The sequence below is a fragment of the Nannobrachium achirus genome, assembly GCF_963921795.1.
Source record: "Nannobrachium achirus genome assembly, chromosome: 20".
Classification (NCBI taxonomy): Eukaryota; Metazoa; Chordata; class Actinopteri; order Myctophiformes; family Myctophidae; genus Nannobrachium; species Nannobrachium achirus.
This window is the reverse complement of record NC_137827.1, coordinates 40,141,182-40,168,399: the sequence shown is the minus strand read 5'-3', so window position 1 is coordinate 40,168,399 and position 27,218 is coordinate 40,141,182. Positions and strand designations below refer to the sequence as shown.

At 43.4% G+C, this 27,218-nt stretch overlaps 1 protein-coding gene across 1 annotated transcript in view; it reads right to left on the bottom strand.

The window, feature by feature from the left end:
- The window catches only part of babam2 (BRISC and BRCA1 A complex member 2), a 124,243-nt gene that overhangs the window by 12,892 nt on the left and 84,133 nt on the right, over positions 1-27,218 (bottom strand). The window contains exons 7-8 of the mRNA XM_080751361.1: positions 17,793-17,902; positions 61-160 (exon numbers count right to left, since the gene is read on the bottom strand). Coding sequence (XP_080607487.1) covers positions 61-160; positions 17,793-17,902 — 210 coding nt within the window. The remainder of the gene's footprint in view (positions 1-60; positions 161-17,792; positions 17,903-27,218) is intronic.

The window sequence follows — 27,218 nt, the reverse complement described above, 5'->3', positions numbered from 1 at the left end:
ACTCTCAATCCATCACAGAAATAAAGCAGGCAGTAGTTGTTCGAAGGACTTTTCTTTTACCTTGTTGGTGAGCAGCAGGCACACTTGAGGGACGTAGTCGATGAGGCAGCCACCACCGGGGAATGCTGGGATATGAAGTGCAGAGGAGCCTCCCAGTGCACTGATGGAGCAAAGAGGACAGCCATGACACAACAACCTGAAACAGGGGTCTTCTACAGGGGGTCCGGGCCCCCTAGGGGGTCCCTAAAGTTACTACAGGGGGGCCTCCAAATCTTTGTGTGATAGAAACCTTTTTTATATATATTTTAACCAATTGTAGATGGGGAAAAAAGAGCACAGTAAGTATAGAGTGAAAGGTCAAGATTATTATGTATTCATTATGTGGTTAAATATCTGAAAACACAAATTGACATGAATCCAAAATACACTATTGATTGTGCTGTCAAACGATTAAACTATATGGCATCTATGAAAATATTATGGGGGGTCCCTGCTTCATGTCTCTCTCAACTAAGGGGTCCTTGGCCTGAAAACCTGAAAGATATACTCTAGTTAGGGTCCATTTGGTTCCATTTGTATACCGTCAGAGTTACAGACTTGTATGGGAGTCATAAAGGAACTCACTGAGTCCCTGGAATCCACTTTGAGAACCACTGCTCTAGCCAGATCAATGCATCATATATTATGCCCCCTTTATCTTCTTCCTTTCATGACCGATATAGATTATTATTTTTTTCCAATAATATTTTTTATTGATTTTCAAAAGTTATGACAAAAAAGACAAGACAGACAGACAGCTCAGCTCAGACACGTTGCAAAAGCAAAGGACACAGGTATCAATGTACATTTCTTTAGATTATATACAGTATAACCAGTAAGACTCCCTAATCGGGAGATAAGCGACCGTAGGTGGCTTATCTCGACAAATAGGGCAAAAATTTGTTTTTCCAAAATCTTCCTGATCCATGTTGATGACATGAGTGTAGACATGCTGTGTAGTGATATTCGTGATTATGTCCAAAAATGTGTTTTAAAAATCGGCCTGAAGGTGGCGCTACAATAGGGCCATGTGAGAAATGAGGGGTGGGGTCTCCGCGTTGCCTTGGCGGACGAATAGGTACCGGCCCCGGCTCTCCCGGACGCTCCTAGCCCGAGTTACGGCATTTTATGTGCGCTGCAGTGGCAGGGGGTCCTCCACTGGGGGCGCCACCACTTTTGCATCCGTTCTGGAGCACCAGGAGTCGGTGGTCCCCGGGAATTCCCCGTGAGCAGCCCCGTTGGGGTGGTCATTTTTGCACATTTGGTCATTTTTTACATCTGGGGGTCCCCAGGGACCTGGGGGTCCCTGGGGCTCCGGGGGTCCTTGGAGGTTGTAGTTTGGCAGGCAAGGAGTGTGTGTGTAAAATCTGGCATGGATCGGGTCTACGGGTGCGGAGATATAAGCAGGGAAAAAGTGTGACGTGTGACGTGTGAGCACATTTGGTCATTTTTTACATCTGGGGGTCCCCCAGGGACCTGGGGGTCCCTGGGGCTCCGGGGGTCCTTGGAGGTTGTAGTTTGGCAGGTAAGGAGTGTGTGTGCAAAATGTGGCATGGATCGGGGCAACGGTTGTGGAGATATGAGCAGGGCAAAAGTGTGACGTGTGACGTGTGACAGACTCACTCACTCACAGAAAGCCGGTGGAGGTTTTGGTAGTAAATGCGACCTGACGGTCGCAACAATATGCATATGGAATTACACTCATATACATACATTATGTACACAAAATGAAAAACAAAACCACGGTGTTAAAGAGACAAAAAGTGATGTTCCTATCTTATACATCAAGGTTAGCAGTATCACTTCTGTTAAGGAACCCTATTGTCAAGGTCTCAGCTAACTGAGGACCAATAAAATGTAAATATGGGTCCCAAATTTTATAGAAGGTATCGGTTGTAGAGCGCAGCAGGCAAGTCAGATATTCCAAAGGCATACACTGCATAATTATGATATAGATTATTTTGACAATTACTGTAGATGACTGGATTAGTGATGAACTGTTAGGCAGATTTGCATGTTGATAAAGGTTACACTAAATAGGAAGTCATCCCGTACTGTGTGGGACACCTGCTCTCGGGCCCTGTCTTGCGGGAACGATTTGTTGGGCTGTGGAGCGAACACAGGAAACCAAAACCCACCGGCACATTAACCCTGGTTTATACATTGTTGTGCGCCGGTGTCGCGCACCGCAAATAGGTAATCTTCAAGTTTGTAGATCACCTATTGTCGGCGTGTGACGCTGTCGCGCGCCAAATTATAATAAATCATGCTTTTAGTTTGTCACTGTCATATCGTCGTTGTCGGGTGAAAACCTTGCATGTCCAAAACCGTTCGGTTTGCATTTATCATTTTAAAAATGATTTAAACTAGTGAAAACAGCCGATCTACAAGCACACAACGCCTCGCACCGCGAGGCGTTGTGTGCTTGTAGATCTGCTGTTTTCACTACTTTTGTGCGACCGCCTTGTATGATGAAGCAGGGCTTTGCTTTGCGAAGAACGTACAAATTTGAAACTATGGAGATACGAGGTTTCTACCCGACAACGACGATAAGTTACTTGATAAAAAAAGAAAGAAACTTGTGCCCTCGGCTTGTTCATCTTTCCCCTCCGTTCGTTCATTCATTCCTTTGACATCCTTTCCAATCCCGCAGCGTACAGTTAGCCGCGTTCGTCGTCATTAGCGCGATGCCGGCTTAATCAGGAAAACCGCTGCTGCTCCGGCTCTCCAATGACTAACCGACCGAAGCAGTCATTCCCTCGTATTTCCTCTGCTCTGGGGCAAGAGTGAATGAGGAATGAGGGAAACCCAGGGGGGGAGGGCATATTAGAGGTATTTAGAACCGCTCCTTGGGCATTTTAATGCTCATTTTAAGGACACTTTTTTATATGCCTCCCACTCTATTTTTACCTCGCTCTCGGCTTACGCACGATGGTGACGCGGTGTTTAGGATGTGCTTTTTGTGTCATTTTAATCGCAGCGTTGGATGTGACTGCCGTTTACTGAGGCTAAGCATGCATGCCTCTTGTAAATAGTGTGAATCATTGCAACATTATGTCGCAAGGTCAAAGGTTATATATATATATGTGTTGTGGTGCGGCCCCTGGGGCGGCGTTCTTATGTGATGACACAGTGCACGATGTTGAAATAAACAGGGTCATTTGGTTGGGTGGATATGTACTGTACGCATTTAAAGGTGAAATACATCATTGAGTCAGAGCCATGATTCCACCGTATCCCTTAGCCACCGGATTTAGAATTTTCTTTCCACACCGTCAGGAGGAAATATTTGCTACTTCTTCAAAAGGCAGTGGGGTAAGGCAGATGTTCCTGTTGGAAGGATTTACAGGATAGGGGGAGGAACGCACAGGCAGTGCAGGAGAGGTGCTGACCACGATGATAAATGTTGAAGGAAGGCAGTCGCACGGCTCGTAGCCATGATGCAAGAATCATTTAAGCAATGCTACCAACGTTTATCATGTAAACTGGCATCCCTAGCATGTCATTATAGGTGAAAATGTTCAAAGATTTTCAAGATTCATCGTCCCCAAAATAATCCATAAATGCATACCCATCCGGAATCAACAGGGGTACATTTATCGTAATCAAATAATTGTCTTAGGAATGCGACAAAAAACTCCATGGCGTGAGATTTCAATAGAAGAAAAAAATATATATTTTGGGGGTGACTCCTATAGTGTCTCCTTTAACGGTGTCACTAAAGTAAAGTAAAGTGGTAGTGCTATGTTTGCTATATTTATAGTAATCATTTCTATAGTGTTTGGAACTGATAAACGCTATAAAATTTAAGCTAGTAAATCAAATTGGTGGTTTACTAAAAGAGCAATCTCTATACATTCTAGTCTATCGCAATGATTACTATCATAATATAGAGGTTTAACCTTCACTTACAGCAAACACCTTTTAAGCGGTTAAGGACACAGGTGGTGGGCGGAGCGGGGGGGGGGGAGGGGGGTGTGGTACATTATTGCATCATCTGCGGCTTGACCTCAAACCACGGAGGCTTTTGGGAAATTCTGATGACCGGTCAGGGGTCAGCAAAACCATGACCTGGGCTGGGCCTCTGATGGGAAGAGGGCCGCCTGACACACTGACTGGACTCTGTCTCAACTCTGTGAGGGCCTGGGAGCAGTGCTGCCAGATTTAGCAAGAGAGAAGTAAGAAAACCAGATCTACAAAAAAATCTGTTTTACTACTTCAACCCTATATACTATTAGAAAATAACTAATCTACAAGCTCACAATGTGTCACATTGCAAAGCGTTGTGAGCTTGTTCATTGGCCTAACAACATTAGGAATAGGAAGGAAGCCCAAGCCCAACCCGCAACTACCAATATTTACAAACGACTTAACCGAAAAACATGCCCCAATGTTACTTATAATAAGCAGACTTGGCAACACTACCGGACAGGTTTATCAGTAACAAGTACCTCTCCTCTGGGGGAGTTATAGTGTCCAAAACACCAATGTTATGAATGAGCTGGACGCTCCTCTGTTTCACATGTCATCCTTGACGTTCCTGGGAAGTGTTCTTAGTGACTTGCTGACCAAATCTGCTAAATATTGCTGAAGGTCACAAGTCCACCCTATTTCTGTTTCACATTCTTATCTATACCGGTGTTTCTCAAACTATTACATGCAAAGGACACTAAAATGTATACACATTTGGCCGCGGACCCCCACCTGAAACAGGTTTGTTGCCAGGGACCCCCAGAAGAGAAGATCTGTTTTTCGTTATTTGGTAAATTAATGCCATACTTGATCATACTACAGTGTCACAAAAGCATCAAGCTTGCAGATCTGTGGGATGGGATTTCCATCCGACAGAGACAATACATCAATACAAATATGTCAGAGCTTTCCTCACAGAAAAGCCCCACAAATCTGTTTGCCTTTAAAAAAAAAATGTTCCCTTCTCAAGAGCACCAGAGCCACTCTTCCAGCAGCATACTACAGTAAGCTTTGTACTGATAATTACCATTAGACTGTGCATTTCTCTGTGCGTCAACAATGGCCGATTCAAAGTGGCTTACAGCAGTGTGGAGAAGAGCCTTTCAAAGTGGAAATCTAAATGATGCCCATCATCTACCCACCCACAGGTCTAAGAATAGCCGTGCGTATCATTCAGATGGAAATGCCGACAGAGAGATACACAAAATACAGACGTTCGACGGCAAATTGATGCACTCATCACTCATTTATGTCAGCGGCGGACGGCGCGAACAAATGCGTGCGCTTGCCGCGTTTGTCATTCTAATGGCATGCTTCGAAAAACACCCATTTGAATACGGACCGATTAGTCAGTGTGCTCCTAGCGTCCTCACAAAACAAAACCGTTTTGAGGTCCTCTGACATCAGTTGTTTTTTGAAACATGTGGACAAAAAACATCTGATAACCCGGCTGTGATCAATCACACTGACGGTCAAAAACTGAGTGAGACTCTTATATCTAGACAAAATAAGTAAATCATGCAAAGGAAACGTGTGCATGTGTTAGAACAAACCAGGGAAAACTGCACTTGAGGTTAGTGTCAGATGTGATCTCTCAAAGCCAGGCTGACAGTGACGATAAGCCCACACGTCTTAAAATGTGCAAGGCCACATTTTAGCAGATTATGACAGCCCACTGGGATAAAATATGATTAAAACAATTAACAACCAATACTTGCATGTAAATATTGATCATATAAGTGATATGAAAACACTGAGCAGAGTGATTGGAAAACACAAACAATTTATATATATTTTTTCTGTTAAAGTATGAACCTTAGAAGTTACCATTTAATTGGTATTAATAAAGTGAGAGAGAATGAGAAGGAGAGTGATAAGAGCGATAAAAAGCGGTTTAGAGGCTATTTTATTTAGATGTTGACTTGTCTTTTGGTGTGACTTAGGCACAAAATGTTTGAAAACAACAGATATGTCCAAGGAAGGTTCTACCGTGCTTCAGTGTTTCGTATCATTAAGGGTAAACAGTTCCCTGTTAAGTTAATCATTAACTTGTGGGAGGAGAATGGTGGTGAAGCTTCTATTGAACTGCAATGCACTGTTTTACTGTAAAGTGTAGCCTACTGTATAATTTACAGATTACAATTCAATCTAACGTCCGTGGTGCCTTCAATTTTCAAAAATAATCCCGGTAATATTACTATAGATTAAAAGAAAAATTATAATAAAATGCTTTTACTGTAAATCTGCCTTCCGCAGTAACACCATTCTCAACATTCTAATCTCACATAATTATAAGTGTCATGTCATCGTGTGTGGACACAATTTGGCAAATACAACCCCACCACAATGAACACAGCAGAATATTGTATGACAGGGGTTCCCAAACCTTTTAGCTTGAGTAAAAAAACAAACTAGTGAAAATAGCAGATCTGATATTTTCACTGTTGATATTATGTTGTTTTTGTTTTATTGATGGCATCTCTCTATTTTACATTTATTTCATATATGAAAATCGTCTTTAGGGAAACACTTCTGTATGACATATTTACAATAGAGAGAGCACACACACACACACACACACACACACACACACACACACACACACACACACACACACACACACACACACACACACACACACACACACACACACACACACACACACACACACACACACACACGCACACACACGCAGAGTCATGCTGTGCCAGTGACAAGGCTCCGTATGACTTCATCAACCCAAGAGATTATCCTCAGTGACTCAGGTGGATGGTGATGACGAAGCGTTGATTATTTGTTTGCCTTTTATGTGAGTAGGGGTGTAACGATATAGTAACTGTATCGAAATATCGTTTTTAACTTAAAAAATCGAAGTATATCGAAATGAAAACAGCTAAAATCGAATCGTATCGTTTTATTTTGTATCGTATCGAATCGGCAGTGCAAAGAATCGATTGTATCGATACTACCTACTTGTCCATTGTATTTAGCATTTTTAAGAAGAAAAATTTAAAAGGAGGGGTTTAATTACTTTTCCTTTCCTTATAGCTACACTGGTCTATATATAAATGTGTGTAATCTCTGGGTTCATGTCAAGGTGCGGGTTTGTCAATATACAATGTCCATGTATTTGACAGATAATCACTGTGTTTACTTATTTATATCCATAATAATTTATGTTTCCCTTAAAAACCTGCACTATCCACACCTTTCACACAGATTTAATTTCTTTGATAAATAGTTACTATATCGATTTTAAATCATTGAATCGAATCGCATCGTATCGGCATGAATGAACCAATATCGTCCATGTATCGTATCGTCAACCATGTATCGTGATATGTATCGAATCGCTATTAAAATGTATCGTTACACCCCTATATGTGAGTGTATCAGAGCATGACAGTGCAATATGAGACAAGATGAGGACTCAATTGAGAGAGGGGTGCCAGCACGTGTCATGACGAACCTGACAGATAAAAATGGGAATGGTATGTTTTGGTAGATTGTGCAGCAGTACATGTACATGCTGCAGGACTGTAAAAAAACACATTAACTAGAATTGAATATTTCAATAATAACGTTTTGTTGCTTGTTGTTTTCTTAACCTCACTCAATGCCAAATGCCCAAATGGCTCCAAGGTAGCTGTGCCCTGATTTTGTATGTTTTTCTTTGCCATGCAATGAAAAAAAATGATTTTTTTTTTTTTATAATTTTTTCCCCCACATAAACAGACACAGTTGTTGTGATTCAGTGGCAAAAAGAATTTTGTCAATCAGACAAATGGTTCCAGAGATAGAGCTGTTTGAATGAAAAAAAGTGTCCATCCACTAGAATGGACACACATTTTCTCAATCAGCTAAGCGAGGGAGCCAACACACAAACAGAGAAAACCATCTCTCTGATCTCAGGTCATTTTGACATCTTTAAAAAAAAAAAAATTCTATACAAAAAACACAAAAGACGTCAAAGACGTCATTGGCACTGAGGCCCATTGAAAAAAAGACGTCAAAAGACGTCATTGGCATTGAGTGAGTTAATGTGTTAAGCCGCAGGGGGTCCGGGGGGGTAATCTGCCTAAAATGTATGGCACAAAATGACAATGATTGTGCCTAGTGTTCACCCACCAAATGTCAGCTAACCCCTGGAAATGCACAAATGATATGTATTTGGTCCACGGAGCGGCTCCATGGCCTGCCCATCCCAAAATATTTTGTTCCAGGGACCCCCAGAAGTAAATATTTGAGTTAACAAGACTGACCTATGACTGTCTTGATCCAAGGCTAAACAAGCGAAGCTTAAACCAGCGCCCTCCAAGTTACACCACTTTTTATGTCAAGGACCCCTAAATTGAGACGTATTAGCCAATGACCACCATGAATCACTGCTGAATCACCATGCCCATGTTAGTTGAAAAAAAAATCTCTTTCACTTAACTACAGTATTCAACTGTAGCCTACTTTCCTCTCTCTCTCCCTCTCTGTAGATAGATAGATAGATACGGCGACAAGCCACAAAACTTATTATTGAAATATTTCAATTCTAGTTTAATGTGAGAGCGCACTGTCTCGCAAACAGGGAGCGCGTGTACTATTTGATTCACTGGAGTCGGGACCCTAGCTGTCTCCGTTCTACTCTCTCTTCTCTTCTCCTTTCTCCTGCGCTAGAGACAGATAATCACCCCCTCGTTTTAGGCGGAGGGGGAACGGTGAACGAGTGTTGTCTCTTCTATGATGTGATGGGTTGTGTGCGCCGGTTTTCCATTGTTTTATTTGTTTCCCCGGCCGGTCTCCTTTCTCCTCTCTTTCCTTTCTCCTGTGGCTACAGGCAGATATCACCCCTCGTTTTTAGGCGAAATAAGCGAATATTGCCAACAGATAGATTATATCACGGTTTCATTAAAAGGGGTGCAAATGATCTAATTCCATGATTGATTGATTGAAGAGTTTAGCACTGTTTGCAATAGAAGACGCAGTTACAATACACAACATTGGCACACACACACAGTCCCATTCCGCGACCCACCCGTGGGTCGACACCCAGTACTTGGGAAACAATGCTTAAAACATCATACACACGCAGTTTTTATAGACGCTGTCTGTATCTATCTCCGAGGCATTAACGCACACTCACTCACTCACTCACACACACACACACACGCGACGCGAGCGAAAAGCGGTTGTCCGTGGTGTAAGATAACTCTATGGGTGTAACACGTTGAAAAATAAAAAATATCCGAGCACATCGGTGCTTAATAATAAGTGAACTTTCCGACGGCGAAGTCCTTCTGATGGATTTTTCTTGGCTGTCAATGTCTCTATAGTCCGCTCTGAACGTGAGTAAAACGATAGTGTACTGTGTACGCTGTATCGACTTGTCATCTAAAGCATTGCCAAATGGGAAATGTTAACTTGAGCATGTTTAAACCACTCGCCGTTTTTTCCTCCTCTGCTGCAATGAATCGCTCGCCTCTGCTCGCACGAGCCGAGCACAAACGAGGAAGGGCGAAACTTGCCGAGGCACAACTGAGGGAGGGCTGGTGGGCTGTGGCGCTCGATTCCACATCTAACGAGGAGAAAGCCTCGTTAAAATACGCTAAAATACGTGCAGACAGCCTGGCTCCGCCCGGCCAAATACCTTCCGACACGTATATCGCCCTTCCCAAACCAAAGAAGGGGGGCGAAAAAGCAACTAGCAAAGCCCACGGATAGAGGAGCAGTTGATTCCACATGATCTGCACGCTGAGCGGGGGCGGCGCCCACTGACTTCAATAGAATACGTGGAGCCAGCCGAGAGAACCGCCCGCGTTTATCATCAAGTGACATTTATCCACTTTCCATTCTGACGTCACTGCCAAAGTGATTTCCAGGGGCTAGGTAAAGACGTTTTGCTATCACAAAACGTAAAAACAAAGCTACGATGACTAAAACCGAGGCTAAATTTCACAACAAATAAAAACTAGACTAAAATGTTAGGGAGGGACTAGTGGAGAAGAGATCCAGTAGAACTAAAAGACAAGTCATTTTATGTTTGGTTGCGCTCGGGTGTGGCACTCTGAAAATGGTAATCGATAATATTGAGACATTTTTGTTATTGGGATATCACGAAACGAAATGTTGACTTAATGTTGAGACGTTAGTAAAATATGCATTATACAGTAAGGGGTGCCCAATGGCCTAGCGGTCCAGGTGCATAACACATACCGGTAGGCTCTGATGCACCTGACAGTGTGTCCACGGGTTGGAATCCCGATCCTGACAACCTTTTCTGCGTGTCATTTCCTGTCAGTATACTGATACTGTCCTATCAATAAAGGCATAAAAGGCAATGTAGAAATACTCTGTACAAGCAAAAGTCAGGAATGTTAAATGTTAATTAACGGTTTCCTTTAACGCTTCCTAATTTTTGTTTTTTAAATATGCATAATTTTGGTCTGATAAACACAAATTCAATTCACTTACTATATGATTGCATACATATTATTGTCTTGTTTCTCAAAGTGAGGTCCAGGGAGACTCTCCGTTACTTATGGTCTGTAACTCTCACAGGTTCATTTGATTCCATTTGTACACTCTCAGAGTTATGGTGGTCCTTGAAATTAAAACGTTTGAGAACCACTGGTATTGTTATTGCATAGCAGACGTGAACTCCACATAACCAGCTCTGACAGTGCAATAAACTGGTTCCGGAAACGGTTCCAAACGTGATGGAACCGATTCCGGTTCCTCAATGTTGAATCAGGTTCCGGATCCCAACCCTAAAGATGGCCAGTGCAATAAACATAGACCACCTGGTACACATGAAACAAGACCACCACTGTTGATTACTAATGGGAATCATGAAGCACATTTTTGACTGTGACAGTAGACATTGTTTCCCCAAACTAAAATGTAATCTAATAAAAATTCAAGGGCTTCTAAAAACCTAAAGTGCGCACACATGCATGCACGCACGCACGCACGCACGCACACAGACACATACAGACATAGCCCGCAGAGGCAAATGCAGATGCAAAAACATTAGTGCAATGCAGCCTAAAACTGTCTTTCTGTGTTGATTTGTCTGGGCTCCTAAATCTGGTTTGCGGGCAGAGATGTTGCCCACTCCGTTCTTTTATGCAATGCAGCAGCAGGTCTTTCTGTGGGAAGATGTATCCAGCCTGTCCCATGGGCAGGGTACAATCACGTAAACAAGAGGTAAGGAGCGAGAATGGAAGCACGAAGGACGAGATCGTCTAGAGAAAATGGTGAAGGTTGAGGAACAAAACAAAAAAAGCATACCACCATTGTACAGGCTTAACTGCAAGCTGCAGAGCTAAGCATCTGATGGATGCAAAGTTTAAATGACAGTTAAGTTGTGTACTAACCTAGGTAAAGGAAGAGGCCGTCCTTGATAGAGCACTTGTCGGAATGTGAGGTTAGGTCTGATGATTAGATTAGGTCTAATCTAATCTCTTGTTCTATTACGGAAAAGAAGAAAATCAACAAAGCCCCAAATTAATGTATTTTTTGAATGGCTGGTGTCCTTCTTATGTGTTGTGTTTTAGCGTTCTTATACTTTTTTTAAGAACCCATACCCTAGCAACAACAACAGCTTATCCAGTTAATTTGGTCTGAGAATCAATAAGATGGATTTAGTGCAAATTCCTCCAGGGCCTCTCCTACAGTCCACTGTTTCAGGGTTAAATACAGCTGAACTGGTGGAAATGCGAGGGGAGAACATAGGGTGGCCTAAAAAGCCTCAAGGAGGGATAACTATCTCCAATGTTAGCACAGGAGAGGTGTTTGATGTCTTCTGTAAAATTGTTAAGAAATCCACAGGGGACTACAGTACCGTATAGGATTGATCCAGGTCTCAGCAGAGCTAATTGCACAGTTCTCTTCAGTGCGATCCCAGAGACATGGACCTAAGCCAGCCTGATCCCACTTGACTCTTGTTTGATCATAGCGTCCTAATAGCCACCCCTACCTAGGAAATCCTGTTAGGCTAACATGTAGGAAGTCCAGACCATAGACATTTGAATCAAATAATTACAGTTTAAGTAATGTATGTACAGTATGAGGCTAATGAATGTAATGACCAGGCTTTACATCTCTGGTATGTGCTGATGGTAGTATATTAAATAGTGATTTAGCTTCAAAAACGTTTGAGATACAGTTTACTTTGACATGTTTCTGGGATTTAATTTTCACTTTGCTTATGCTTATAGTAAGTCATATTTAGTAATGGTTTCAAAATGAATTATTATCAAAATAGGCTATATTGTAGATACACTGTGTGGCATTTTCATCAATTTATTTGATTTATTTTTACACTTATGAATAATTTAGGTCTGACTTAGGCATAACTTATATTTATGAATAACCTATGTCTGACTGGAATTTGTAATTATTCAAATTTGTGTTTGTATTTAATCATTTATTTCCTTTCTATTTGTTATTGTTGGTAACTGTACAGTACGTCATAGTTCTAGTTAGTGTAGGTATGCCGGTTGATTAGGACAATAAACTTGCAGAGCCTAATCCTAACCCTACTCACAATACATGATCAGAGGATTACAAAAAAATGTACTCGAATGAAGGTACTGTGGATAAGAGAAACCTCCACGTAAACCCTGGTCATCTTAAAAGCCCTAACAAACACTGAACTTCACCCAAAATGAAAACTGAAGCCAATGTACCTCCTATACATAGTCTGAGGAAGAAGAGACTTGCCTTCTGTGAATCAATAGATTCTACAGAACAAGTAGCAGAGGTACAGAACGGTCCCATCAAAGTGAGGGGGAAAAGTGCTCCAATCGGTAAAAACGTGGGTGTCAGCCGACATATTTCACTATGTTTTTATTTTTCCTCCTCCCTCTACTCCCCTGGCATCTCCGCAGCCAGAAAACATTACCGGGTGATGGTTTCGTTTGAAGACAGAGAAAGTAACAGAGAGACAGAGAGGGAGAGAAAGAGAGAGGATGGCAACAAGGGTATAACATGGTAGCTCAGGGGGCTTATGAGTTTCGTTTCAGAGTCCTTCAGAGCCAAGCGGCCGCTGAAGGGATAGAGGGAAGTGAGATATCAAACGTCTCCGGAGTGACGGGAGAGAAGAGAGGAGCAGAGAGGTGGAAGAGAGAAGAAAGGAGAGGGAGAACGCTCCCCCTACCCTCCCCTTCCATCCCCTCCCCGCTCACTCCGTTTTTTTCTTTTCTTTTTCTCCTCTCCTTTCCTCGCCCGCGTTTCAGCCGAGCGAGGAGCGACCTTGCCGGGTAGAGCGCGGCGCTTCTCTCTCTTTTAAGTCCCACTCACTCCCTCTCCGCTCCCTTTGAGGATCAGCCAGAGGGATCAGCAGAGGAGAGGAGCGATAGAAATAGAGGATGAGAGAGAGAGAGACAGAGAAATAGAGGATATGTGTGTTAGAGAGAGAGAGAGAGAGAGAGAGAGAGAGAGAGAGAGAGAGACAGAGACAGAGAAATAGAGGATATGTGTGTGTGTGAGAGAGAGAGAGAGAGAGAGAGAGAGAGAGAGAGAGAGAGAGAGAGAGACACAGCACGGCAGACGTGGGAAAAAGAAAGAAAAGAAGAAAATAGAATGAACAAAAGGAACGGGGAGAGATGATGCCGAGAGGAGACAGGGTTGAAATTAAAATAAATAAATGGAAACAAACAAAAAAAGGAAGAGAGAGAGAGAGAGAGAGAGAGAGAGAGAGAGAGAGAGAGAGAGAGAGAGAGAGATGCCGATACAGGGGGCCGAGCGAGACAGGTCATAGGTGCTTTTATTTTCTCTCTCTCTTCGCCAGGGCCACTGTACTGGAGCCAGTGGATAGAGTAAGGCCAGCCACACAAGAGTAAAGACTAACCAGCATGGGTCAGTAAGGACACACATACTGAACGCACACACTATGCAAATGGCAGATGTACAAGCCACGAAGAGCTTGTCGATTGGCTATTTACACCGTGCGACTCCATCGCGATGAGTATGAGTGGGGCTTATATGAAGTGAAAGCGCAGCACAACCCCCTAACACACAAAAAACATGTAAAACACACACAAAAACCATGTCTTCAAACAACGGTTAAATACATTAATTTTGCTCCCCACTCCCCCCCGGGTCATGAATCAACACACACCCACACACACCGGCGACAAAACAACAAAATGCACAAAAGCATGCTGTATTCACAGCTCACACATGCATACAGATATGCATATCTGCATATCAGGGCTGAAAAAAAGTACGAAAAAAAAAAGTACAGGGGGGGTTAGAACGAGAGCACGGTTTCACGCAGATGCAGAACCACGGAGCCTGTGTGCACTCTTCCTCGGAGGGCATTAGATAAGGCAGGTTCGTTCTGTAGCCTCCTCTTCTCGTCTCTCTCTCTCTCAGTGGCGTCAGTTCAGCAAAAGCTAGGGTCTGGCAAAGATGGGAGTCCTCATGGAAAATAGGCATTACATTTTGGATAACACGGTTCTATTGTGAAAATAGCGCGAGGCGTTGTGAGCATGTAGATCGGCTATTTTCACAATGTCTGAAGAAACAAACCAAAAAAACGACTTTTGTCTGTTTTTTACACGGGTTTCTATGGTTTCTTGGGCTGGATATGGCAGCCTGGAATGGTTTTTCAAGTGCAGCTAAACTTAGCATGCTAGGAAACGTGCCACAATTAACAATAATGCATTGCACCTGTGCAGCTGACCTACAGAACCTGGTAATATACCATTTTGTCAAGCTGGGGAGAATACAAGTGTGGAGAATAAAATTATAATACCTTGTTAAAGTGACCATTTTGTTAAATTTTGCATTTGTAGTTATTTTACTGTAATTTAACAACATAATAACCAGTGCACATAGACAAGGAGACATTCATGGATTTATATTTAAAAGTAACTTTTATGGCAGCTGCATACCCCTGCCATACCCAATTGACGCCCCTGCTCTCTCTCTCTCTCTCTCTCTTTCTCTCTTGTCCTCTCCCGCGGCGCAGAGCGCTCCCCCCTCTTTCCCCTGCTCTCCTCTCTCCTGCCCGTAGCCTCCTTCTGTCTGTTCTCCTCATGCAAGCGGCGGGAGGAGGAGATGCCCGTTAACGGCAACATCGCAGGGCAGCTTCAGTCTGGTCCGGGGGGCCGGGGCAAGGTCACACAAGTCTCTATCCGTCTCTCTCTTTCTGTCTTTCACACACATGCATGCACGCACGCACGTGCACATACATGCAAACACATGTCTATCTTCCTCTTTCTGTCGCCTGTTCTATCTCCCTCTCACACACACACACACACGCTGCAAGCAGGCAAGCGAGCACGGACGCACGCACAGTCTCTTTGTACATCATCTCTCTCACACACACACAACATGCATGTTTGTTCGCCATGCAAAAGCGTGTCTACGTCGCGCCATTGTGTGGCACAGCACTAACAAGATGCAAGTGCTTGTGATGAAAAGCACTCGGCAAACGAAGTGGACTAGCTATTAGACGCTTGGAGAGGAGTCCATGAAAACACATGCAAAACATCGACTGCATTTCTACGGCACAACATCACAAATCTATCCAGCAACAGAGAGAAGAGGGAGTTGGCGAGTGTGTGTGAGTGTGTGTGTGTGTGTGTGTGTGTGTGTGTGTGTGTGTGTGTGTGTGTGTGTGTGTGTGTGTGTGTGTGTGTGTGCGCGCGCGCTTGCATGCTTGTACAGAATGAATTGTAGAGTGAGATAGAAATGTATTATATAGAGAATTACCCGTTGTGCAGATGGAAGTAAGGGGAAACAACAACAACAATAAGATGGGAACAAGATTTGACTACAGGAAGAGATAACCCCACACAGATAAACAGGCCAAGTCAAGTCAAAAGAAGAGACTGCGAGATGAGGACGAAAGGAGAATATTGGGGTGGATGAGAGAGAGAGAGAGAGAGAGAGAGAGAGAGAGCGAGAGAGAGAGCAGAGAAGAGGCCTTAACCTGGTGTGACGGGGCGTGTGCTCGTAAATAAACATCAGACTGAGATTATTCTGAGCACGAACGCCCAGACTGTGGCGCCCTAAGGTCCATACCTGACATACACACACACGTGCACAACTTCACATGCACACAGTGCACTCTTACGCAAACACACAGAAGACAAACCTCAAACCAACGTTCACATACACACACACGCGTAACACAAACGCGCACGGGCACAGATGCACAATGGCACGAAACCAACACACGTGTGCGTGTGTGCAGATATGCATGCATACACAGTGCACACAAGCAAACACATGTGCATGTGTATCTGACACACCTGAATGCACTTTGCACACACATGCAGATACACACCCACACACTCTAAATGTGCCAGACAGAACAACACTCACAGAGTGCCCACAGACGCACGCAAACTATTCTGTACAATGCAGAACACACAGACACACACAGGTTTATATTACAAAACATTGCAGATCTACAAGCTCACAACGTATCACGGTTGTGAGTGTGATGATTGTCTATTTGTCGGTGTGACATCGCCACACAAGTATAAAATAGGGACAAATCTAACCGCAAACCCTAAAACCTAACCTCTAAATGTCTAGTCCTAATCCTGAACCCAAATGCATTGACCCTTTTTCTAATTGTAAAAAAGCTATCTATATGTCTCTTTTGACCTTAAAGGATTTTAGGACCAGGAAACTTGTTCTCACAACGTCTATTTTTGAAGTTCGACTACATTTGCGGGACATTTTCGACTATATTTGCGGGGACATTTGGTCTCACAAGTATAGTAATGCGACACACATACGTGAGTGCACACACCATGCACGCACACACAGACGTACGCACGATGTCTGCAGACATCCAGTCATAGGCAGCTCAGACTCTCGCTTTGTGTCATCCATCATAGCTTCTTGTTCTTTTTCCTATGTTCTTTCTTTCTTTTTTTTTTAAGCTAACTGACGAGCCCAGACACCCAGCCGTGGGATTATTCAGGATGACGTAATGCAGCGTTCCATTCACAGCAAATTCACGTTAATCCTACATCATCAAAATCAGAAAAGATGCAAACAAGTGGCCACAAATAAACAGGAGTTGGAGTCTGCCTCTGCCGGTATGAGGACTTCGCTCGGCCAGGTCAAGTGTCACATAACTTTCAATAAAAGATGTACAGTACCAGGGACTTCTAATGAACCTTTTGGGTTTGGTTATTGTACCGTTTGCACTGTTGACATTGTCACTTTTCTTTGCATTGCACTGATTGTACTGGTTGCACAGTTTGACCCACACGTTTTATTATTTTTTGTTTTCTGGACGGGATACTGTGTGGACACCGTAAACTAGTGATGGTGCTTCTTCAATTGTATTGCAGCTCTAGCGACCCAAACTATTACACTACGCCAAAACTAACCCCACCCACTGACCGATGAATAAAAGATTGCACACGCTTGACAGACTAAATTTATCAACCAATGCACTTTGAAGGAGCCATTCTGTTTTTCTTGGGCCTTCGGCTGGTTGAGGGCAGGTTCGCCTGGAGGGGAGGGGTGCCGTAACAATCAGCGTGCTGATAAGGAAAGTGGCCACCGGCCAGTTGCTTGATGGCATGGTATGGGCACGGAGGGAGGTCACACGGTTTTTACCGTTCCTGTAATAATTCTGCATAAACGAAAATGTTTGTTGTGCTTTCTGTGAGAGTTAATAAATGGGAACATCACCCAACGGCAGTTCTTTGGTTTGGACATTAAGTTATTTGTTTATTGAGCGTGTCTAAAACGGGTTTCCCTGTGCCCAGCCGAGTGGCTATGTTTGTTGGAAATTGTCATTACACACTTACTGTTCAATGCTGGGGGACAGGTACAGTTTAGGGAATACTTGGGTGGCTTCGGCGTCTTCAAAACTAACTGACAGCAAGGCCACATCCTCTCCAGGATCCAACGCTGTGTCCTGAAAAAGACAGAAAAGGGCATTAGAATTGAATGTAGCCAATCAATAACCTGCGATTAGTGGTCACCAGAAGAACACCGCATTGTGATGGAAGACCAGGCTTGCATGAACACAGCCAAGACCTGGCATCTACGCCTGCTGTTTGAAAACACACAATTGGGTGGTGGTCGTGGAGGGGGACACACACACCAGTAGAAACATCTGTTTCACTTCACGCCACGTTAGCTTGAACAGATGCGACACGAGACTGAAACCGAGGACGACTGGGAGCTCCAATCAACTCGTGTGTGAGGCGGATACCGAGGGCCACCCGGAGCTGCGCTCTGCAATAATCCGCATGTCCATCTCTTAAAGGTTGGGATTCATCTCGCTCTCTCTGTTTTTTTTTTCTTTCCTAGAGCGTGGCCGCTTCGCGAGGGAGCCCCGTCATTAGAACGATTCAAAATCAAGCACCACTCTGGGCTAACTCTCTCTCTCTCTCTCCAGAACGAGGCTCGACGGCATTAATCAAATGTCTCACAGATGGTTTGAACTCATCCGTTTGTGATAATCGCGGGCCCTCTGTGGCGAGAGGATCTCTCTGCACCACCATACAGTATGGGCATAGGACGCAGCAGAGCAACCAGTTCACAGTTGCGAGGCCTCCGTCGTGTCCAACCTTATTAACTAACTAAGCGAAGAGGTTCTGCTTAAGAGGAGACGGAGACGTCGGTCGATAGGAGCGAAGCAAAGCAGCCCAGTGGGCGGAAAAGGATAATTCGCTCATTTGGGCACTTCATTCCCCATCCAAATGGAGCGGCATTAATTGTTTTGCATGCGAGCTAATTGTTATCACTCTTGGGTTTGATTTCAAGGGTTTGTTCACACGATGCTCCGGGCCATTAAACATAACATTTCTTCACATCAGTGGGCTTTTTCTTCCATCTTTGACGAAGACGATTACAATTTACATATAGGAATCAAACGATTCTATTAGCCATGACACAGATAAAAAAATCTCAGAGCCATCAGTTCAGTCCAAAATGTAAAACAACATTTTATTACAGAGGATCAGAGGTCACAGACAAACCATCTTTATCATCATATGATGAACAACCTTCAACAGGTTGTTCACCTTTAATTCGAAAATATACTTTATTTTTTACAAAATAATATCTGTTAAAACATCAGTAATCAGGGTTCTAGGACTCTCCAAAATCAGGATAGGCATCAGACACAAAGATCTGGCATGGGATGGGCTGTGGTCCCAGGTTGTTTGTGACTGAGTGCATGTCTGTTTCCTGGCTGTTTTTAGTGCCCTACATTTAATTGCCCTTGCGGACTAATAAAGTGGTATTGTATAAACGATAACAATGGCTCTCTGCAACGGTCAGGCTTTCCTTCGTGTCACGGCAGATATAGCTAATCTTTCAAGCCAGCGTATAGCTCAGTTGTCACGCACAGAAAATAGCAGATCTACAAGCTCAACACAACACATCGCATCCGCAATGCGGATATAAATCACTCCTATCTCCAAAAAGCTGAATGCTCCAGAGACGGTCTGTTATTCAGCTCCTAATAGATTAGATATATAAATGCAGTGGACAAATTTCGTGTTTGTGAAAATGACAAAAAATACCCCAAAAGAAAGGGACACATATCCACTTATCCACCTTATTTTCTAGAGCCTCCATATTACAGATGGTTAGATTGAAAATGTGGCATTTGGCATTTCGGTAGATACAGAATGTTAGCGGGAAAAAAGGTCTGTGGCATCGCAACGTGTTGCTAAATTGAATCAGCTCACATCAGTATAGTCAACTAAAGGTACTCTCTCCGAGGCAAATCTTGGAGCTTTTGCCATTGATAATATGGGACAGCTGGGAATAGGTATGGAGCTGAGGGTTATTTAGGAGGAGAGAGACTGTGCACAAGTTTCAGGGGGGACGGGACAGTGGCTTTGCTCAAGTTTGTAGCTGTCGGGTTCCATTCTCGTCTCTTTGAAGGTGATTTAATAACTTGTGCCCTTTTTAAGATAATTCCGGAGTATTATCAGGCCGACGACAAAACAAGAGCAAGATGGAAGGGGCCCTTAAGAGAACATGGGCTCCTTTTGCATGGGACCCGACAGCCCCTGTCAGCCAGTGGAAGTGATTCAGACTCGTCTCCTCACGGCAGACGGCGAGAAGCTGTCACAAGTCATACACCGTCAGTGGAAAGGAGGAACAAACAAAAATAACAGGAGACCCCCTCCCCTCCCCGCCTCTGAACTTTTGGATAATGCTAAATAAAGTTCCACATGAATAGTGTGGCTGTCAGGTGGAAACCTTGTGTGTTTTTTTGGTATTATCATTTAAAAATCAATTCAAATGTATGAAAATAGCCAATCTACAAGCTTGTAGATCTGCAATTTTCATAACTCTTCTGATGAAGTAGGGGATTCGTTACAAAATAAATAAATACCGGTACATACAATAACATATGGAGATAAGAGGTATACCCGACAGCAGCGATATACGATATAACAAGGTTAACTTGGGTGTGCGTACTATGAAAATTAAGGTTTGTGACACGGCTGATGTGAAGGAAAAAAAGAAGACGGGTCAGACATGGGACAGTGTTTTCTCACAAGAGGTCGTAGGGGAGAGAGACAGGGCGAGAGACAAAGACAGCTTGTTAGGGAGAGTGTTCGCCGTCATGCTGTTTCATTGCACCGCCCCGGGACTGCCAATGAAAAAGTGAAAATGCCAAAGTTGAGTGAGAAGCTATGTTTCCACGAGTAGAAAAGGTTTATGTTGTGTCTCTAAAGACTATCTTATACAGTGTGTGCCAAGCCTAGGCTCATGGCTCATAGCTCCAATTAAATAGTAGTTAGTACAGAGTTATGAGCAATGAGCCTGGCTCACAGAGTATAAATTAGGCTTCGACCAAAGATACAGTTAAGTGAGCATAATTTTCAGATTCGCAAACCACGAAACGATCACTGCTTCAAGGCGACTAAACTCAACCCAATACGATGTTGTTTTCGTTATGGATAAATTAGCCCAATAAACCACAGCTTTCACACCACTAAAACATGCCATCGGAAACTGGAAGGTTTTTGTTTTAAGGTTTCAGCCATTCACTCCAGACTTCAATTTATTATTTGTTTTGATTTCTATGTCTCCACCAGCTAGACGCCGACTGGAGCAAAGGAATGAGCAATTTCTTATCGGTACATTTTTATCGTAATTCATGCAGCCGTACACCAAACTACTTTTCAACCGAATTCAATGTTGCAGACACATTTCCAATGTCTGAACAAAATTATGAGTAGCCTAGAAAAGGGATATATTTATATTTTATTATTAGGCTATATTTCTGTGTGACTAAAACTCATATTATACGTTGTCTGTGAGAGGGAGTCCGACTTATTATCAAAGTCTTTTAGCGTATGGCAGATGTAAGACCAGAGTCTTATCAAAGTCTTTCAAAGTCTTATAGTTCATGGTACACATTAGTCATTGCTAATTCCCCCTGCAGTCCCTGTCACTGCCAACCTTAGCCGTAGGCAAACATCCATTGCATACGAGGTCGCCAGCCACTTCTTTTCACCTAAAAGTGAGGAGAGATTGGGAGAGCGAATTAACTCTGGCCTCTGTGGTGGTAGACTACAGAGTAAAGCCCAAGTAGAGCTTTTTTCAGGGAAATAAAACTCCAACGTGCCTTATAGATGGATTTTTCACAAGAGAGATGGTTTTAGTTTAAACAAAATGCAATGTAGACAAGTGCTCATGGTGGTGCAGTTCAACTGCATGGTGGTGAAAACCACCATTTATTCTAATAATTTGCTATACTGCACAGAAATCTATGGATAATCTAAAAAGTGCTTAAAAGAGAACCACCCATTTTCAACATTGAACTACAGTATGACATTAATATACCTGTGAGTTGTTATGTGGAAATAAGAAAAAAGTCTGCCCACTTCTGTGTTGCCTAGAACTGGAGCATTGATTGAGGGGTTTGGCTTGCAAAGTACACCGTGATGATCTTTAAGTTAGCTTTCCACGCTATGTACTGTACCTCGTTAACAATTTAAATATTTTCCGAAATATACACTTTACAGGTATAGGGCATATGGTAAACTTCTATCAGCAGTAAATAGGAAAAAAAGAATAGGAAAAAAAAAGCATTACGATTGTATGCTCACACATATTTAGTGTCCTTTTAACCAAATTGACTTGGGGCCATGCGCGGCTTGCTTATGTAAAGGACCAACATCATTAAAAATACCTTCAACTCCACAGGCCATAGGCAGGGCCTTAATGAAGAGACTTCTTCACTGGGAGTAATGAGGCGCTGATAAGTCCCAGGTCAGTGGACTGAGAGGAAAGAAGGAAGTCCTTCAGGGGCGCTCGCTGGACGCTAAGGCAGTATTTACTACACACCCCGAGAGGATGTGACTCAGTGGCTCTAAGAGTGGCTGGAGAAAGACGATGAAGTAAGAGAGAGAGAGAGTGTGTGTGTTTGTGTGTGTCTGTGTGTGCGTCTGCGTGTACTGTATGGTGGGGGTTTGTAGGGTGCCCCTAAGTAAGAAAATTCACATCGCCGCCACCCCACTTCTATCATCCTTCTATCCTTTTTACTCTCTCTCTCAAGTGTACACACACACAGCAGACACTCTCGCATGCGCGCGCACACAGGACAAGCGCACGCGAATGAACACCCTTGTGTTCCTTCTGTCTGCCCTTGTATTTGTTGATGCCCCGGCCTCTGGCATCTCCTCCGTGTCACATGTGACAGGTTGGAGATGTGACAGCTGTCCTTACGCCAAAACCAAGTCCAGCTAAAGTCACAACACACACACACTCACACACACACACACACACACACACACACACACACACACACACACAGTAAAGAGGGGTTCTCTGCAGGCGGGGGCACCGGGAAGGAGGTGAGGGCGTTTTTGTCCGCCTCCTTCGCCCAACTTTAAATGTCACGGTCAACGTAATGGGGCGGCTTGAGTGACAGGAGGGCTGTTGAGTAAGGACATGTCCAGCTCCTGGGCTAGCTATGAGAGTCCCTTGTTTGTTCTCTGGCCACGGCACTTCGCCCACGCAAAGCCACCTCCCAGGGAGGTCCTGTTAAGAGGTAATGTAAAGGAAAAAAAGAGAAAGGGAAATCCTACTGTACGTGAATGGTCAGTGGTCACTCCCATGGATTAAAGCAAAATGTTATCTCACGATTGAAGAATGTTGTTAAATCTGCGATTTATGAAAGGAAATTAGCCCCCACACACTAGCGCTGTCTGTGTTTCATAGACAATTGGCACACAGTATGATGGTTTCCTTGCACTGAGGTCCAGCTTTCCCTTATATTGTAAGCATGGACAGGAGTATACAAGAATAATGCTTGATTTTGTTTTTGAACAGGGGAGTTAACCACTTTGAAAATGTTCGCCTACTGTACAATGACATATGCAAAAAATTTGCTTTGGTACAGATTAGGTATAGGGAAATTACGTTTATGCCTATGCTTCTGTTGTGTTCTACACACACTGCCTCTCAGTACACCGGCCAATAACTACTACTCTTAGCGGGATTAGCCTACTTTTGAACAAAAATAATGGCTGCAATTTGAAGGACAAGAGCTAGAGGCACACTTTCTACTAAAAGCACAGTGCAGTGGTGTAAAACTAGGTATATTTACTTAAGTACAATTTTGAGATATTTATGCTTTACTTGAGTATTTCCAATTTCCAATACTTTTACTTCTACTCCCCTACATCTTGGAAAATAGCCAATATACAAGCTCACAACGCGTCACATTTTGTACTTTTACTTTTGGTGCTTTAAATGCTGGACTTTTACTTGTAACAGAGTATTGCTACATTGCTGTATTGATACTTTTACTTAAATAAAACATTTGAGTACTTTTTCCACCACTGGCACAGTGTATTGAACTGTACGATTTTCATAAATTAGGTTGTGTTCCTTCCTTTCATGGAATAATCGCTTCCCCCTCTCTCTGGATAACATGACAGTGGAGGTTGGAAGAAATTGCTGCCATTATCCAACGCTACAGAACATTGTACTGGACTGCTGGAGAAGGAGACCAACGTCAGAGGAGGACAGTATGAAAACCTAACCTCGCGAGGCAGAGACGGATTTATACTTAGTTGCAATGGTGCTATCTTGCACCGAAAATAGCCAATCTAGCTCACCGTGTTGCGATTTGAAACACTGTGAGCTGGTAGATCTGCTATATTTGGAGCGTGACATGACACGCAACAAAGGATAACTCAGGTTAAAGGACAACTTTAGTTTTTTACAACAAGGGTTCTAGCCTGACACTCAGCCTGAATTGACATTTCGTTTCACTTCATTATTCAGTCTGAACTCGCTTCCCCCCAGGGTGATTGCAGGGATGGGCATTGCCAAAAAGAGGCAGTCTTCGGCGATTGGTTCACCGACCAACACATGACTGGCTGGCTAGTGGCTAGCCTATTGCTTGCTAGTGCTACTTGCTAACCAAAGAAACAGTCAGAATAGGAGCACTACAAACTAGTAATCAAACACAACATAACATGCCTGCTACTGGTGTTTCATATCGAGATCGATACGATCGCATTTTACCGCAATTTTACAGCATTTTACCGCGACGCGACGCGATGCGCGGTACGGTACGGCGGCGGCGCTGGTGTACTTGGAAACACACAAGTTCTGGGAAACCCCCACCCACGCTGATCACAAGAAGCTTATTCACGACGCTGATTCGCCGGGTGGGGGTTTCCCAGAACTCAAGTGTGTTTCCAAGTACACCAGCGCCGCCGTCGTACCGTACCGCGCATCGCGTCGCGATAAAATGCGGTAAATTGCGGTAAAATGCGATCGTATCGATCTCGCTATGAAACACCAGTAGCAGGCATGTTATGTTGTGTTTGATTACTAGTTCGTAGTGCTCCTATTCTGACTGTTTCTTTGGTTAGCAAGTAGCACTAGCAAGCAACAGGCTAGCCACTAGCCAGTCACACATAACAACACTATGTCATGTGTTGGTCGGTGAACCAATCGCTGAAGACTGCCTCTTTTTGGCAACGCCCTTCCCTGCAAACGCCGTAGGCGGAACCGAGTTCAGACTGAATAATGAAGTGAAACGAAATGTTAATTCAGGCTGAGTGTCAGGCTACTTCTAGACCCCTGAATCGCCAAAACAAGAAAATTAAAGGGGTGTGGCTAGCGATTCAGGGTCTGGAACTAGGCTACAAGGGTTCATATTTTAGATTGTAATTAAATAATATAAAAGATGAGTGTTAAATGATTTCATTTACTTCTTTCTATTGTTTTAGAGATTCTTATTTCAGTGGTTGGGGGCATGCGTAGAGTGGCTAAATATGTAATTTTACACAGAATAAGCCCATTCCCAATATACAACGCAACCTTTCAGGGTTGGATGTGACGTATGGGGTCTAGAAGTGTTACTGTATATAGCAATAAAGAAACTGCTGGCTTATTGTGTCTAAAAAGACATATTTAGCCACTTGTACACATGCCCCCATGCGTACGCATGCCCCACATTTTAGCACATTTTAAACGCGATAAAACAATAGAACGAAACAAATGAAAACATTTTAACACTCACTTTTTCTTTTCTCTAATTACAATCTAAAATATGAACCCTTGTTGTAAAAAGTTGTCCTTTAAGGCCTTTAGCAAGTATCAAGGGAGGCAGTGGCGGCGACGACATAGCATTTGAAAAGGAAATCAAACCAGAGAGATTCACACGCTCAGTGGAGAGCATACTGTATCTCTGATTGGAAGAGTGGCCAGCGTATGACATCAGTCATTTATTACATATCACTCCATACTTGGGGAAGGATACAACCTGATTTGACTGCCTTTCATTCCATTATGAACAATGCATCATCAATACAGAATTGTGATAATTCACTTGTGTGGTGTCTTTCATTGAGTCTATGCCAGTCTAAAAGTATTTTTAATCTTTTAGGGGAAATAGAATACATTTTTATTATCTATCAACTTCGTCCTTGATGGAGGTACTTCCTTTAATTACTGGCAGCTTGAACAAGAAAGTTGGCCATGATTATCATCATCATCAACTTTATTTTTAGACTTCAAGGTCCATTGAAAACAATACAGACAAAAAGAGCAAAAAGAACACCCCTAATACGTTACATAAAACAACAGCTATAACAAGAGACACTCATACCAGTGTTTCCAAAACGGAGACTGATACCTTGTAGCACTGAGGCAGGGGTTAGTCAGTAGCTTGATAATAGAGTTTTGAGACTCATCCAATTGACCCATACATTTGATTTAGTCCAGTGGTTTCGTGAGATTAGCGCCAGACCCTTTGCCTTACACCTGGTTGTTGAGGTTCTCAAAGGTCTGAAAAGGTTACAGAACTAATGGCATGTTTAGACTGAGTGATGGCCTACACCTTTTATACAGTAGGAGGGATGGAGACTTGAGATGGCACAAGAGGCTTAAGCCCTTATCAGAGTCGGTACCGCGGTGAAGAGCTATCCACCGCGGTGTAGTCTTTTTGAGTCATAAAACTACAACATTACGTTATTCCTCGCGGTGAAGAGCTTTCCACCGCGAGTCCCGACACATCTCTCTGTTTTTACTTTCAGACAGATGGGCTCTTCACCCCGTTCACTGATTGGTCGACCTGGACCAGTCAGTCACGGTGAATAGGACTTCACCGTGACTGACTATGATGGCCTCCACTTATTTTCTGACTTGAGGTGGAAAGCTTTCTACCTAAAATTTGCGGGTGGATAGCTCTTCACCTTGGACTCTGATAGGGGCTTTAGGGGCCATGATGGAGACTTCCAAAATGTGTCATCGACAATTCAGCTAATGACGAGCATCAACTGTTGCTTGTGAGGAAGGTCTGAGTAGAAATATACAGCCTCCCCCCTCCACCCACACACACACACTTCAAAACATAGATTATGCAAGCACAAGTCACCATATGACCTAGTTGGCATGCATTGTCCACAAGCACCTAAAGTCCTCTGCTGAAATGTACAAAGCACAGGTCACTTTTTTTCCCCTACAGTATATACCTGCCTTCCATACCTGAAGCGATCTCTCTGAAAAGGACAGGTAGTGAGACCAGTATGGTAGATGATTAACTATGCAACTTGTGCCGCTGCATAGCTGTCCCCCCTCGCCCCCGTGTCTGAGCTACATTCTGTCATGTGGACAATAGTGGAGAGATTACAAAGCACACATGCTCCACCTGTGGACTGTGCTGCCAGAGGAGGGTGTGTGTGTGAGTGTGTGTGTGTGTGTGTGTGTGTGTGTGTGTGTGTGTGTGTGTGTGT